This window comes from Scomber japonicus, chromosome 22, assembly GCF_027409825.1.
Source record: "Scomber japonicus isolate fScoJap1 chromosome 22, fScoJap1.pri, whole genome shotgun sequence".
Lineage (NCBI taxonomy): Eukaryota > Metazoa > Chordata > Actinopteri > Scombriformes > Scombridae > Scomber > Scomber japonicus.
In genome coordinates, this window is record NC_070599.1 from 9,220,921 (window position 1) to 9,234,180 (window position 13,260).

A 13,260-nucleotide genomic window follows, 5' to 3' on the forward strand; every position below is an offset into this window, starting at 1 on the left:
TACTTGTGTCTGTTAAGGTTTTGCTACATGCATATAAAAGGCATACAACCCCCCCAACCCCCACCCCCCCACCCTCTCAAAAAAAATACTAGCACTGTATGAATAATATAAACTCTGGTATTTATATCTAAAATGTGCCAAACCAAACTCTGCAGCAACTCTAATATAAACATTAAGCAATAGTAATGACCTGACCTTGGTCTGATTGCAGGATAAGGAGTGGGACATCGTGGATTTTTCCAAGAACAAGATTGATCAGTTCAAGAGGATCATACCTCTCATTGCTGACCTGAGAAACCCAGCCATAAGGGACAGGTACTGATTGGAATGGAAGAATCTATTTGTTCATCATATGATTGTGTTTTTAGTCCAAGTAGTAATAGTAGATAAAGCATTAACACTTAGAAAATGACTGACGTTATATAGACTAATATTAGTAGCTGTGATCAGCAAAGGATTAGAAAATCACTTCTCCATTCAGAATGTTATAACATTTGAGCTAGTTGTGTACTGTAAATAGGCAGCGTCTAATATATAAATATATAATACTCTTGTAATGTTGTAAAATGTAACTTTATTTTAGCTCTGAGAAATCAATTTTTACAGCATATTGCCAGACTATACTGCAAGTGGTGAAGTATTAGCATTTAATAAGTGTGTGTTTTTGTAAAATCTTATAAGCTGTGTTTGTCTTAGTATATATAAGATATAAGATAGAGAGTGTAATGTGGTGTTCAGTTTTTATAAAGCCCTTGGAGGCAAATGTGTGATTTATGAATTTTGGACCGTAGAAATAAAACTGACTTGACTTTCGTGGTGAAAATCAGCTGGGAGGTGTCAGTGTTCACCATTACTTTTTTTTCCTTCAGCTCTGTTTTTGCAGATCTACTCAGGTCTTTCAGAATAATTATACCTCCAATGCTACCTTTCTTTCAGGCATTGGAAGCAGATCTGTGATGAGCTGCAATGCTCCTTTGATCACACTAGCGCTGAGTTTACCCTGGAGAAGATCATATCACTCGGCCTTGACAAGTATACTGACAAGATCTGTGAGATCTCTGGAGCCGCCAGCAAGGAACTCTCCATAGAACAGGTCCAGTCTCTATCTCTAGTCTAGACTAATGTTCAGTGGCCATTACTGTAACTTCACCTGCCTCCATTCATTCTCATAACCAACTCATGGAGCAGCTGTGCCTGCCTCTCAGCTTGTATCAACATCAATCCTGCCCCTAACCCCACTCCACTCCCCACCCCAATCACAGGGGTTGGTGCACTTTCAGGGCCAGATTCATGCATGTATGCGTATGCATATTCAATTTGCAACTGCAATCTGCATGTAATTAGCAGCTGATTTACTAAAGCAGATGGTAATTGTGTAATTAGAATTGGGGACTACATTGTAGGCATGTTCTGTGAGTGAAGTAGAGCCTGAAAGGTGCAGTCATGTCACAGGATTTAAATGTGATTAACCAGATTTTAAAAAGGATCAACCTGTAGTAATTCTTAAAGGGGACGTATTATGTTTTTCCTTATTTTCAGTGTTGGATGTTTATATTAAGAGTGGTCAAAGTGTCAAATAATGAGGTAAACATATGCAAAAAGCACCAGCTTTAGACTACTCTGGATGCTCGGTTTCCCAATGTTTTTTTCTACTTTCGGTCCGAACTGACAGATTTCTTTATATGGTCATCTGCTCTTCACACAGCACACAAGTGCAATGCTATGCTCCACTAACAATATGGCATTTTTCCATTATTTTGGAGGTAGTCAGACCAAGCCAAAATCAAAATATAGAGCTGGAAATGAGCATAATAGACCCCTTTTAAATTGAAATACTACATAAGGTTTCACAAAAATGTGTCCTTATTTTTGGTGTCTAGACATGCCTATTATGATATTACAGTTATTACTGTAGTTACAGACAAGTTTGTAAATACAGTATAATGTCATATCAGTGTTTACTCAAATAAAATGACAGAGAAAGAACAGAATAACATAGTAGAGTGTAGAGAAAAAAGAGCTGTCATCACACTTATTTCCAAAAGGTTCTCCATCTCTGATGTGTACAAGCAGTAAAATTAATCAAAAACTAAAATCAGTGGTCCTGTTATTCATAATCTAGTGATGAACATACAGTGTATCATTAAGCTTGTGTCCTGTTAATATTTCTCCTATTTTCTCCTATTTAAGGGCCTGGAGGACATTACCAAGATATGGGAGGAAACATTCCTGGACATCACACCTTACAAAGATGATGGCCACTATCGGCTAAGGTGAGAAATTGAACCTTAAGTGGAGGGTTCAACTCCCCAGACACTGAAAACACCGTGTGCTATACAGGAACTTTTACATAGTAGTGAAGGTCACAACTGCAAATCATCTGTTGCTTTGTTGTCCTCTTTTTGCCACACACATCTATTACAAGGAAAAAGCTGTAAAAGATGGATAAAACATTTTTATCAGGATTAGACACAACTCTACTAGGTCTAATAGAATCCTAATTGAACGAGCCATCGTTTTTGATTCATTTTAGACTCATACAAAGTCTAATTAAAGCTGGATACATTGTTTTGACTTGCTATTTTTTGTCAGAGAAATTACAAATTGTAGAAATGTGCTTGAATCTGGAATCTGTAACCCAGGCTGAAAGCTGCTCCAACATATGGCTATGTATTTGTGTCTGTGTCTTATTCACCTGCATCACTACATCTCACAGCCCAGTACAGCTCAATACTGCCATCCAGTGATGTCTCACTCTAGCTGTGCCTTTGTAGCATTGCTCTATAGCACAGTGCACATATGATGTGACAATGAATCTCTTTGTTCTTCCTTGTTCAGTCATTATTAGGGAGTGAGTGTGTTGGTTTGTAGTCAGAGATGTGTGAGCAGAACAGAGTTTGGCTGGTGAAAGCAGGAAGGTCCAGTCCATCTGCTTGCATATGACAATAAGTAGAGTCAGACCTTAAGCTCTGTCCAGTTGGCAGCCTGGTCATTGCCACTGATTCCATAGAGGCTGGCTAACGGCTGCCGCTGGCCACATAATGACGAGAGGCAGGGAGAGAGCGATTGTAGAGTCAAAGTAGAGCGAAGAAGAAAAAAAAGTACATAACATGAAACCTGTCAAACATTTAAAGAAATTCTTCTGAGAAATTAACCACTCATGAGAAGAACAAGAAACAGACACGCCAGAGAGCGACATGACTGCTGGTGGATATCAAACATTTTGTAGATGTTGAAAGTGCTGTGTCTGTCTGTGAGGTTGATGTAAAGTATGCAACAGCAGCAATGAAACATACTGTAGTTACCTCACTGGAAAAGAAAAAAATGTGCCTTTTGTCTTCCTTTATAGTATCAAATCATCCATGTGATTTTTTTTTCATGATAAATGATGTAAAATCAAGTAATGATTACATATGTTGTATTAACAGAGGCCTCATTTAACTCTATTATGCACACGAGAGGGGGGATGAATATCATAGTACTTCTCAATATTATGCAAATGTAATCAATAATCAGCAATTATGTGAGGGCATCAGCACTTCCCTTACACAGTTTTAACAAATATGGAACAAAATCCTCCCAAATATATGATTTATTGCCAAATTCATGTAACTGCATTGGACTCAATAGGCTGTTTCATGCTCCCTACCTGACTCTCCCAGGGGCACAGAGGAGGTTTTCCAGGCCCTGGAGGACAACCAGGTTATCCTGTCTACAATGAAGGCTTCTCGCTTTGTCAAAGCCTTTGAGCAGGAGGTCGACCGCTGGGAACGTCGGCTGTCCCTAGTGCTGGAAGTCATCGAGACAATCCTCACTGTGCAGCGTCAGTGGATTTATCTGGAGGTAAAGGAGGCACACTCACATACTATGTCATGTAGTTCTTTAGTAAGCACAAATAATAACTATTCATTCTCTATGAATGTTCATCATCTGATGACATACACATTTTTATTTGTTGTGGTCGTTTGTTATTAGAGAGATTAGATTAGATACATTTATCGCACAGTATATAGTATGAAACCCCTGATGTTATAGAACACAGCTTTACTTGATGACAGACTATGTTGCTGAAAAGTCAATACGATGATTTAAATATAATTCAGTAGAAGTGCTGTTGCTGCTGATTATTCTTTTTACCTGTCTCTATGACAGACATTTGGTTTTGGCCCTTTTGCTTTGCTCCCTGTTATCCTGTTCCTATTTGTGTCATTTACACAGTCAACCTCTTTCCACTACAGTATCTCCATCTTTCTCTGTCATTCTTTACCCCCCTGTTTTTTCACCCTCATAGAACATTTTCCAAGGAAAGGACATCAGGGAGCAGCTGCCTCAGGAATGCAAAGAGTTTGAAGAAGTTAGTTCTAGTTGGAAGACAATCATGGTCCGACTCAATGAGGATAACAACGCCTTGCAGGGAACACACTACCCTGGTATTACAAAATACTGTGTGTCTTTAAAAATGTGCGGTTAACAAAACCATATATATCATCACATTTTATTGGATGTCTTCAGCGTCTGTCTGTACTGTATAATGTATATACATTTCTTAACCGTGGGTTGGTTTTTGCATATTATGATTTATGTATTGAGAAGTTTGATGTGTAACAGGTGTACAGTTGGTAATGCATCTTATATTTCATCCTAACCTTGAACAGGCTGATCCTCTGTATTATAAATTATTATAAATGTGTATTTGATGCTGACAACTTCTACACTGCCAATAATTTGCAAATGTGATTAACACAATCAGCTTCTGTAAGCAGTCACCTGTGTCTTTCAGGCTTACTAGAGAAGCTGTCAGAGATGAGTGCCAAGCTGGAGGAGATCCAGAAGGCCCTGGACATGTATCTGGAGACCAAGAGGCAGATATTCCCAAGATTCTACTTCCTGTCTAATGATGATGTGCTGGAGATCCTGGGGCAGTCACAGAACCCAGAAGCCATGCAGCCTCACCTGAAGAAGTGTTTTGACAATATCAAGAGCCTGCGCACTGAAAAGGCAGGGGACATACACAAACACAACCAGAATCAGAAAAAACAATCAAAGGCGCAACACTGACATACCATACCTGATTAAAGAAACTTCATTTTTAAATTTTCAGGATGAACAGGCGTCCAAATATGGTCCTCAAAACACAGTTTCAGATCACACAGAGTCAGAATGGATGGATCAGTACATAACAGAGAGATGCCACTGTGCGTTTATGTCTTCCATAGATTGCCGTTAAGCCAGATGCTATGGGGATGTACTCTGCTGATGGGGAGTTTGTTAAGTTCCTCCGTCCAGTGCAACTGGACAAACCTGTGGAGGTACAGTAGCAATGATGCTTATGATTGTGGTTATGATGACAGTTCTAGTGATATAATGAAAGTCATGGTGGATAATATGAGTACCTTTTTGTTGTGTGTGCATGTAGCTGTGGCTGTGTGATATTGAGCGGGCCATGCGTCTTACACTGAAGGATCGTCTGAATGACTGCCTTTCTGCTCTGAAGAGGATGACAGCACACAGAGACAAATGGGTCAAAGAATGGCCTGGACAGGTATATTTGTCTTTACGCACTAATCCTGATTTTGACCTATCAATCTGACATTCTGATTGACTGACTGACCCTGAAGCTGTAACATGCTCTTGATTTACTGTCTCTGTCAGTCATAAAAATAAGCTTCATTTTAAAACAGTACAAATATATTTAACAATTTGAAAACCAGTGTGATATACCTAGTGTGTGTAATGCTCCTTTTCCCCAGATGTTTCTTTAAATTGAATCCATGTCACTAAATATTTAAAGTAAGACCTTGCTTTAAGTCTATATTCCCTAACATTAAATTTATAGAATCCTCTCATGCTTATGGAGTTAATAAATGTGTCATTACATTAAAATAAAATTGAAACAGGTTCTTTAAATGGAAGGATTCCCTTTCTTTTGTGTACTCTTCTTTTTTCAGATGCTGATCACAGCCAGTCAGATCCAGTGGACTACTGACGTCACTCACGCTCTCATAACCAGCAAAGAGAGAGCTGACAAGTCTTCCCTTAAATCCATTAAGAAGAAACAGGTTTTACTGGTTTTACTGATATTATTGCTTCTTTCTCTTCTGAAACGTGTGTGATATTGTCTTTATATAGATATTTTTTGAGTGATTATGATTTGTTAACACACTAGTACGTCTCCATCAAAACATTTCATTTTTCAAGGCTACTTGAATGTTTTCTTTATCATACTTACTTTCATCCTGTAATCTACACAAACACATCACATAAAATACAGCAAGTGTGATGACTTTAAGTTTGTAAGCTTGTGTCATCAGTTTCAGATAGTAGCTGACAGTATTTATTTAATGCTTTTTGGATATGATGTACAGTACCAGTCAAAAGTTTGGACACACTTTCTCATTGATGTGAATGGGAAGGTGTGTCCAAACATTTGACTGGTACTGTTATGTTAAAATTTGTTTATCAGCTTTTTTCAGCACAGTGGGCAGCGACATAATGATGTTAAGAAACAAAAGGCTTCCGCTAAGCTCTTGAACCTTTTCTGTAACTGTCTTTTTCTCTCAGGTGTCCATGCTTAACACCTATTCAGAGATTATCCGTGGCAACCTGTCCAAAGTCCTACGTCTGAAGATTGTAGCTCTGGTCACAGTGGAGGTTCATGCTCGGGACGTCATTGACAAGCTGGCCAAGGCAGGCTGCAATGACGTCAATGCCTTTGAGTGGCTGTGCCAGCTACGACTATACTGGGAGAAGGTATGCGTTGAGAGAGCCCAGTAAGAACAAGAGACCGGGTAGAATGTGGTGGAAAAACAGAGCTGATAGGATCTCTTCTATCAAGCTATGATTTCAGAAACATTTCTCCTGTGGTTTTTGGTTTTTGCATGCTTAAGAGTTTTTCCATCCTGCTATTTCAAGAAATATACTCTGAAGTCTATACGAAAAAAAAAGAAAAGAAAAGCTGAAAGCAATAGTTTAATGGAACAGGTGGAGGTGTAGATAAGTAGCTTTTAATTAATCAGTAGTTTGTGGCAGTAAAACAAACACTGCAGCACATACACTTTTTCTCTGCTTCACATTTTTCCCATATTATCAGCCTTTCTTTCTTCCATTCATTTGTTGGCTGGCCTGTCTAACAGTAGCAAGAAATCAATTACTTTGAGCTGAAATTAATTAAAACCAAGAAAACATCCACCTATCTTGTCGATTCCTCTGTTTTTGTGTTTGTTCTCCCAACAGGATGTGGATGATTGCATAATTCGACAGACCAACACACGTTTCAAGTATGGCTATGAGTATCTGGGCAATTCTGGACGGCTCGTCATCACTCCGCTTACTGACAGGTCACAATCAGTCATTCAGTCAATCAATGCACCTACTAACAATATATAATAATATATCAGCTAATTAATTAATCACAGTAATTTACATTGGTGTTATATTCATCTTTATAATGTCACTATTGATTATCAGACTATCAGCTATTTAGTAAATTACATCAGAGCAGACAGAAGCTACCATTAGCACTGTTAGTGCAAGCACTACATCACACTTTGGCTATTTGTGCATTCATAGTTAAAGGATTACTGCTAGTTTTTATGTAAACAAGATGTAACAAAGGATAGATTAGTGATGACATCATATATATATTAGGTCACATTCAGAGCATCTCACATGTTCATAATACAGCATAAAAAAGATAAAAAGCGTACTGTGGCAGGCAGATAAAATGACAACTTGTTTTTTCTTTCAAAGTTAGGTTTATTTAATTTTTTTAATTTGAATTAATATATTTGTACATATCACAAATGAAATATAGAGTAAATGTCGGTTTTTGACTCTGTGCAGGTGTTACATGACTCTGACCACAGCACTCCATCTGCATCGTGGGGGCTCTCCCAAAGGCCCGGCTGGTACTGGGAAGACAGAGACAGTGAAGGACTTAGGCAAAGCTTTAGGGATGTATGTCATTGTAGTCAACTGCTCTGAAGGACTAGACTACAAATCCATGGGCCGTATGTACTCTGGCTTGGCACAGGTAGGAAGAGACATGGATGACTGTAGTCAACATTATAATGATGTGATATTATTAGTTTCTTCTTATTTTTCACTCTATTTAATTGTATCCACCCTGAACAGACAGGAGCATGGGGCTGCTTTGATGAGTTCAACCGTATCAACATAGAGGTGTTGTCAGTAGTGGCTCAGCAGATCCTCTCCATCCTGTCTGCCCTCTCAGCTGGACAAACAAAGTTCCATTTTGACGGGCAGCACATACGTCTGGTCTGGTCATGTGGCATCTTTATCACCATGAATCCTGGTAGGTCAACACAGATGAGCAAAATTCATACATTCCATGTTATGTTACTATATATTAATATGTGGTGTTAACATTTGGTACATGTTGAGCATACAAGCAAACATAAGAGAAGTGGATTAATTGATGGCTCTGTCAGTGTTTGCAGTTACTATCTGTCATCTCTATTGTGTCCTTTGTCTCCTTTTTCCCCTAGGTTACGCTGGACGTACTGAGCTTCCAGACAACCTCAAGTCCATGTTCAGACCTATCTCCATGGTAGTGCCAGACTCTACTCTAATTGCTGAGATCATATTGTTTGGAGAGGGCTTCAACAATTGCAAGGTACAACCACTCAAAGACAGAGAGTAAAACTGAACAGATTTTGGCTGCAGGAAAGATGCTGAGAGGAAGACTTTGAACAGCAGTGATATAGGCTTGGTAAGCCAAAATTGGTCATGTTGTAGATTAGAGACAATGTGTCAAAGTAAATATATTTTATTTCTCTATGTAACTATAAAAGGAAACCTCACTGTAGCTGCTTTAAGGCTTTGTCTGTATAGTTGCATCTGTTTAATGGATTCTGTCAGGGTTCTATTTTTACCCTGTACACAGCTCTGAATGCGCTCTGATTTCTGAAGTATATCTTGTTGAATTATCACAGTCTTAATGAAACGTCCCAGCTTCTTTTATGTGAAGAGCTCAGGCAATCAGTAGATGAGATTGAGTTCTTCCACACTGATAGAGATGCAGTATCATCAAATCAATCTGATGAATTCAATTAAATATATCCTGCTTATGTTTTTCCTGTCAAAGTTACAGACTTACAGAGGTTTTTCATTATTTATTAAGGCTTTCAGCAGATAATTATACTTCACGTGCACGCAAACTGATGTGGACCAGTGGAGATTGGTGCCGGGTCAGAGTGTGAGAAGAATAGTTTGTGTAACTAGTGTGATGATTACCACAGACACAGTCTCTGGGGCCAGTAATGAAACAGGATTAGTGCTGACTCACTTGCAGCTTCATGCCACTCTGTCTGTGTGTGTGTGTGTGTGTGTGTGTTTATTGGGAGACAGAGTTAGTGTGCATTAGTTTAACATTTGTGTTACATTAACTAATATGTGTTCTTCTATTTGTACAAGGACATTTATTGAACAAAAATCTTTCTTGGACCAAGCAAGGTTGTAAATCTAATCTGTAGTGTATTTTTAAAAATGGTGCATAGCTTGATTATGTAAGTGAAGACTAGACTAGATGAAGTTTAAATGGAATAAATTGCAAAAAGAATTCAATATGTATACAAAAATGAGAAATGTCCAAAGTGTTCTTCTTTTTAATATAACTTGTGCAAAGCATTTTTATGCTGCATGTACACACATATAGATACACAACCAACCCAAAAAAGAAAATACACACCTACAGCATGCTGAGTAAATTGCAAATTTTAATCATATTCATCCAAGGCTGATATTAATGTTTCTCCTTCATCCTCCTTTATCTACCTAATTTCATTCTTCGCTGTCTCTACCTTTATCCTACTCTGTACCGCTCTACCTCTGTCTCCCTCTTTGCCTTCATAGCTCCTGGCTAAAAAGGTGTTCACCCTCTACTCCCTGGTGGCGCAGCAGCTGTCTCATCAGGACCACTATGACTTTGGCCTGCGTGCTCTCACCTCTTTGCTCCGCTATGCTGGAAAGAAGCGCCGTGTTTGCCCTAATGTTCCTGGTGAAGAAGTGGGTCTCTCAATCTCTCTGTTGGTCTTTTTCCCACACACACACACACACACACACAAACACACACACACACACAAAGGTTTGAGGACTTGTCACTACAGGGTCATTAAAACCCTCAGTAGCTCAAGATGCTGCCCTGATGTCCAGTTCCAAACAAAGAAATATAATTATAATAATTGTATTGATGATATTGTGGTTGTTGCTACTGATGTTATTCTTACACGATAATTATCATTGTGACAAAACTTTGCATCATGCCAAGCTCCCGTTTAACAGGCCATCACGTCATTGTCTTCAGTGCTGGCAATTCTTTCAGTGGCTAGGTTGAGCTTTATTCACAAACAAAGACAAGAAACAAACTGTTTGTTAGTTGTTACTCAAAAAATGTCATCACTTTTTGAAAAGCCCATTATCAGGCATTTCATAGTCATAGAAGCTGCTGTCATCTTTCTCTCTGTGGGGCTGCCCTGATGACTGAGTGGTCGAGGACACATTTGCATGGGAATGGCAGGCTGCTGCTATAACTTCAAGGCCTGGAATGTGAACCCAAGCTGTGCTGTCATCTCTCTTTTTGTGTCCTATCAATCTGCTGCCAAATCATGCACTATAGATGTATCTGCACTAACTACTTCCCTTTCAAGTGAACTAAACTTTTCTATAGTGAAGTGAACTTGTGAGTGACTATGTATCTCTGTCCCCAGATCCTGTTAATGGCAATGAAAGACATGAACATCGCTAAGCTGACCTCTACTGACCTGCCACTGTTCAATGGGATCACTCAGGACTTGTTCCCTGCTGTGGAGACACCCGTTATAGACTATGGCAAGGTAAGAAGATGATTCATCTCTTAGTAGTATTGAAACTAGATTGATCAGGGTTTCACAACACTTAGACACCCTGCATCCCAGTCTAGACAAAGGCCCAGCCAGAGAAAATTGGCTTGGTGGGAGTTTGGACTGCATAGTTTTGAGGGTGTCATTAGTTTGGCTGGGGGCTCCTTCACTATTAGCTACTAGATTCTCAGTCATCTGCTCTGACAGGCGCCACTGGTTACTCATTCCCACCTTCAAGCTGAGACATCTTTGTGTGGTTTAACTCTTTCTGGCTGTGTGTCTGGTTCACTATCATTCTCCCATATGTCCTTCTCTGTGGTCATCCTTCATACATTTCATTAACAGTCTACTGTCTTTGGTTTGCTTTATTGCAGCTTCCTCCCATAACCTTTGTAGAACCTCAACACTTTTTTGATATGTCAGTGTTTATAAATTCATCTTTATTACTGTAAGTACACTGTGTCAGTATCAGTGTCACAGATGTCACCACAAAAAAATAAATAAATTAGCATTTAACTAGCGTCTAATAAGATTTGAAAATTGAATGGGTTGTACAGTAGTCTAAGCAGAGCCTGAGGCACATTATACATAAACCCAAAATAGATCAACATAAATGTGGCCCTGGCACATCATGGTCAATATATCAGAATGTTCTATATATTTACAGTATCATTCAAGGTTGCACCACCTCTGACTGTCTGTCTGTGTTTTGCTGACATTTTGTTTCAGTTGAAGGAGGCCATAGAGGCAGAGCTTCGTCAGAGAGGTTTGCAGGTGACTCCATTTACCCTGACCAAAATCATTCAACTTTATGAGACCAAAAACTCACGACACTCCTCCATGCTGGTGGGCAAGACAGGCAGTGCCAAAACAGTCACCTGGAAGGTCCTGCAAAGTGCCCTCACTACCCTGCACCGCAAGGAAGTGCCTGGCTATGAGCTTGTCCAGGTGAGTGTGCATGGAAAATAATGTAATTTATTGGTGCTGCTCTACCTTCGGGTACAAATAAAGTTACCTCACCTTACCTTACCTTACCTTACCTTAATCAAAAGGAACATCTTGGGCTCACACTCTGAGGGGCAAAATAAAATTTTAAACCACATCTGGCTCCAAGATTGAGCAATTTATCCAAAAAATCTTCAGCAATTTTCTTATAGAAAATGAGGGAAAAATGATGGTATTTAGGAACACATTGTAAACAATGATTTTGTTGTGAAAACAACTTTTTCTCCTTAGTGCCTGCTTTTAGTGCTCAGATATCTAGGGTACACTTCCCACCCAAGTGCAAGTCAATACCATCGCCCTATTATTAGTTTATCCCCATTTCCTTTCGTCTCTCTCTTCTTTTCCTCTTATTTCTCTCTCTGTTCTTTTCATCTAGCTTTCCTCATACTTATGCCTCTGGCTCCTGCTTCTTCTTTTTTTTTGCTCAGTGCACTTTGCATATCTATTTCAGTCTGTGTCTTTTTCTTCTTCTTGTGCCAGCATCACCAACAAACAATTATTATGTAGGAATTACCCTCTGTAAATCAAATAAAAATGTAACAGTACAGTGAAGGATGGATGCATGGAATGCAGCTGTGTTAACATGTAAACTGAGCTAGTTCCCAAAGCTAATCTTGCAATAGATGAAACATGAAGATCTGAAAAAAGACTGGAAAATCTACTGTGAATTACATTTAGTCCTTTTTAGCTGACAAACAAGATGGTCTGCAACAATTATGAGCTGCCAGTTGAAAGCATATATATCAGTTTTTACAACATTACAATTTATTCATGTTAGTTCTTACAATCATTCTTGCTTTGAACCTTGTGGCACAAAAGGAATATCCTCTGAACCCCAAATCAATGAGCCTGGGAGAGCTGTATGGTGAAAATGACCTCTCCACCAATGAATGGAGTGATGGAGTACTCTCTGCCCTCATGAGAACAGCCTGCGCAGGTACAGACACTAAAAACACACAGCACTAACATCACACATATCCTGGTGGCAGTAACCAATTCAATTTTTAAAACCCAGTTCAGCTGCTAATTTCAGTTATTACATTTTCCAATTTCACAAAAAAAACAAAAACAACTTTCCACTTTAAAAAACGTCATAAGCAGTAAATCTTACTTTATAAAATGTAAATTGTGGTATAAAGATTTACTGCGTGTGACACCTCACTTCTGTTCTCTATTCTTTAGATGAGAAACCAGATGAGAAGTGGATTGTGTTTGATGGGCCTGTTGACACACTGTGGATAGAGAGTATGAACTCTGTCATGGATGACAACAAGGTGCTCACGCTCATCAACGGAGAGAGAATCTCCATGCCTCAACAGGTGAGTGTGGACCGTGAAACGCTTTCCAAATGGCAAAAGGTTTGTTAAAGTAAACATACAATGAAGCTGTTTTGTTT

General features: G+C 39.0%; 1 protein-coding gene across 1 annotated transcript in view; it reads left to right on the forward strand.

Annotated features, from left to right (window-relative positions):
• Positions 1–13,260, forward strand: part of dnah2 (dynein, axonemal, heavy chain 2) — a 61,760-nt gene that overhangs the window by 16,270 nt on the left and 32,230 nt on the right. Inside the window, exons 25-43 of the mRNA XM_053343890.1 lie at positions 212–315; positions 937–1,093; positions 2,191–2,273; positions 3,663–3,843; positions 4,292–4,430; positions 4,781–4,998; positions 5,217–5,309; positions 5,417–5,542; positions 5,949–6,059; positions 6,562–6,750; positions 7,234–7,337; positions 7,843–8,032; positions 8,134–8,314; positions 8,508–8,635; positions 9,874–10,026; positions 10,728–10,853; positions 11,589–11,807; positions 12,684–12,801; positions 13,047–13,183. Coding sequence (XP_053199865.1) covers positions 212–315; positions 937–1,093; positions 2,191–2,273; positions 3,663–3,843; positions 4,292–4,430; positions 4,781–4,998; positions 5,217–5,309; positions 5,417–5,542; positions 5,949–6,059; positions 6,562–6,750; positions 7,234–7,337; positions 7,843–8,032; positions 8,134–8,314; positions 8,508–8,635; positions 9,874–10,026; positions 10,728–10,853; positions 11,589–11,807; positions 12,684–12,801; positions 13,047–13,183 — 2,757 coding nt within the window. The remainder of the gene's footprint in view (positions 1–211; positions 316–936; positions 1,094–2,190; positions 2,274–3,662; positions 3,844–4,291; positions 4,431–4,780; positions 4,999–5,216; positions 5,310–5,416; positions 5,543–5,948; positions 6,060–6,561; positions 6,751–7,233; positions 7,338–7,842; positions 8,033–8,133; positions 8,315–8,507; positions 8,636–9,873; positions 10,027–10,727; positions 10,854–11,588; positions 11,808–12,683; positions 12,802–13,046; positions 13,184–13,260) is intronic.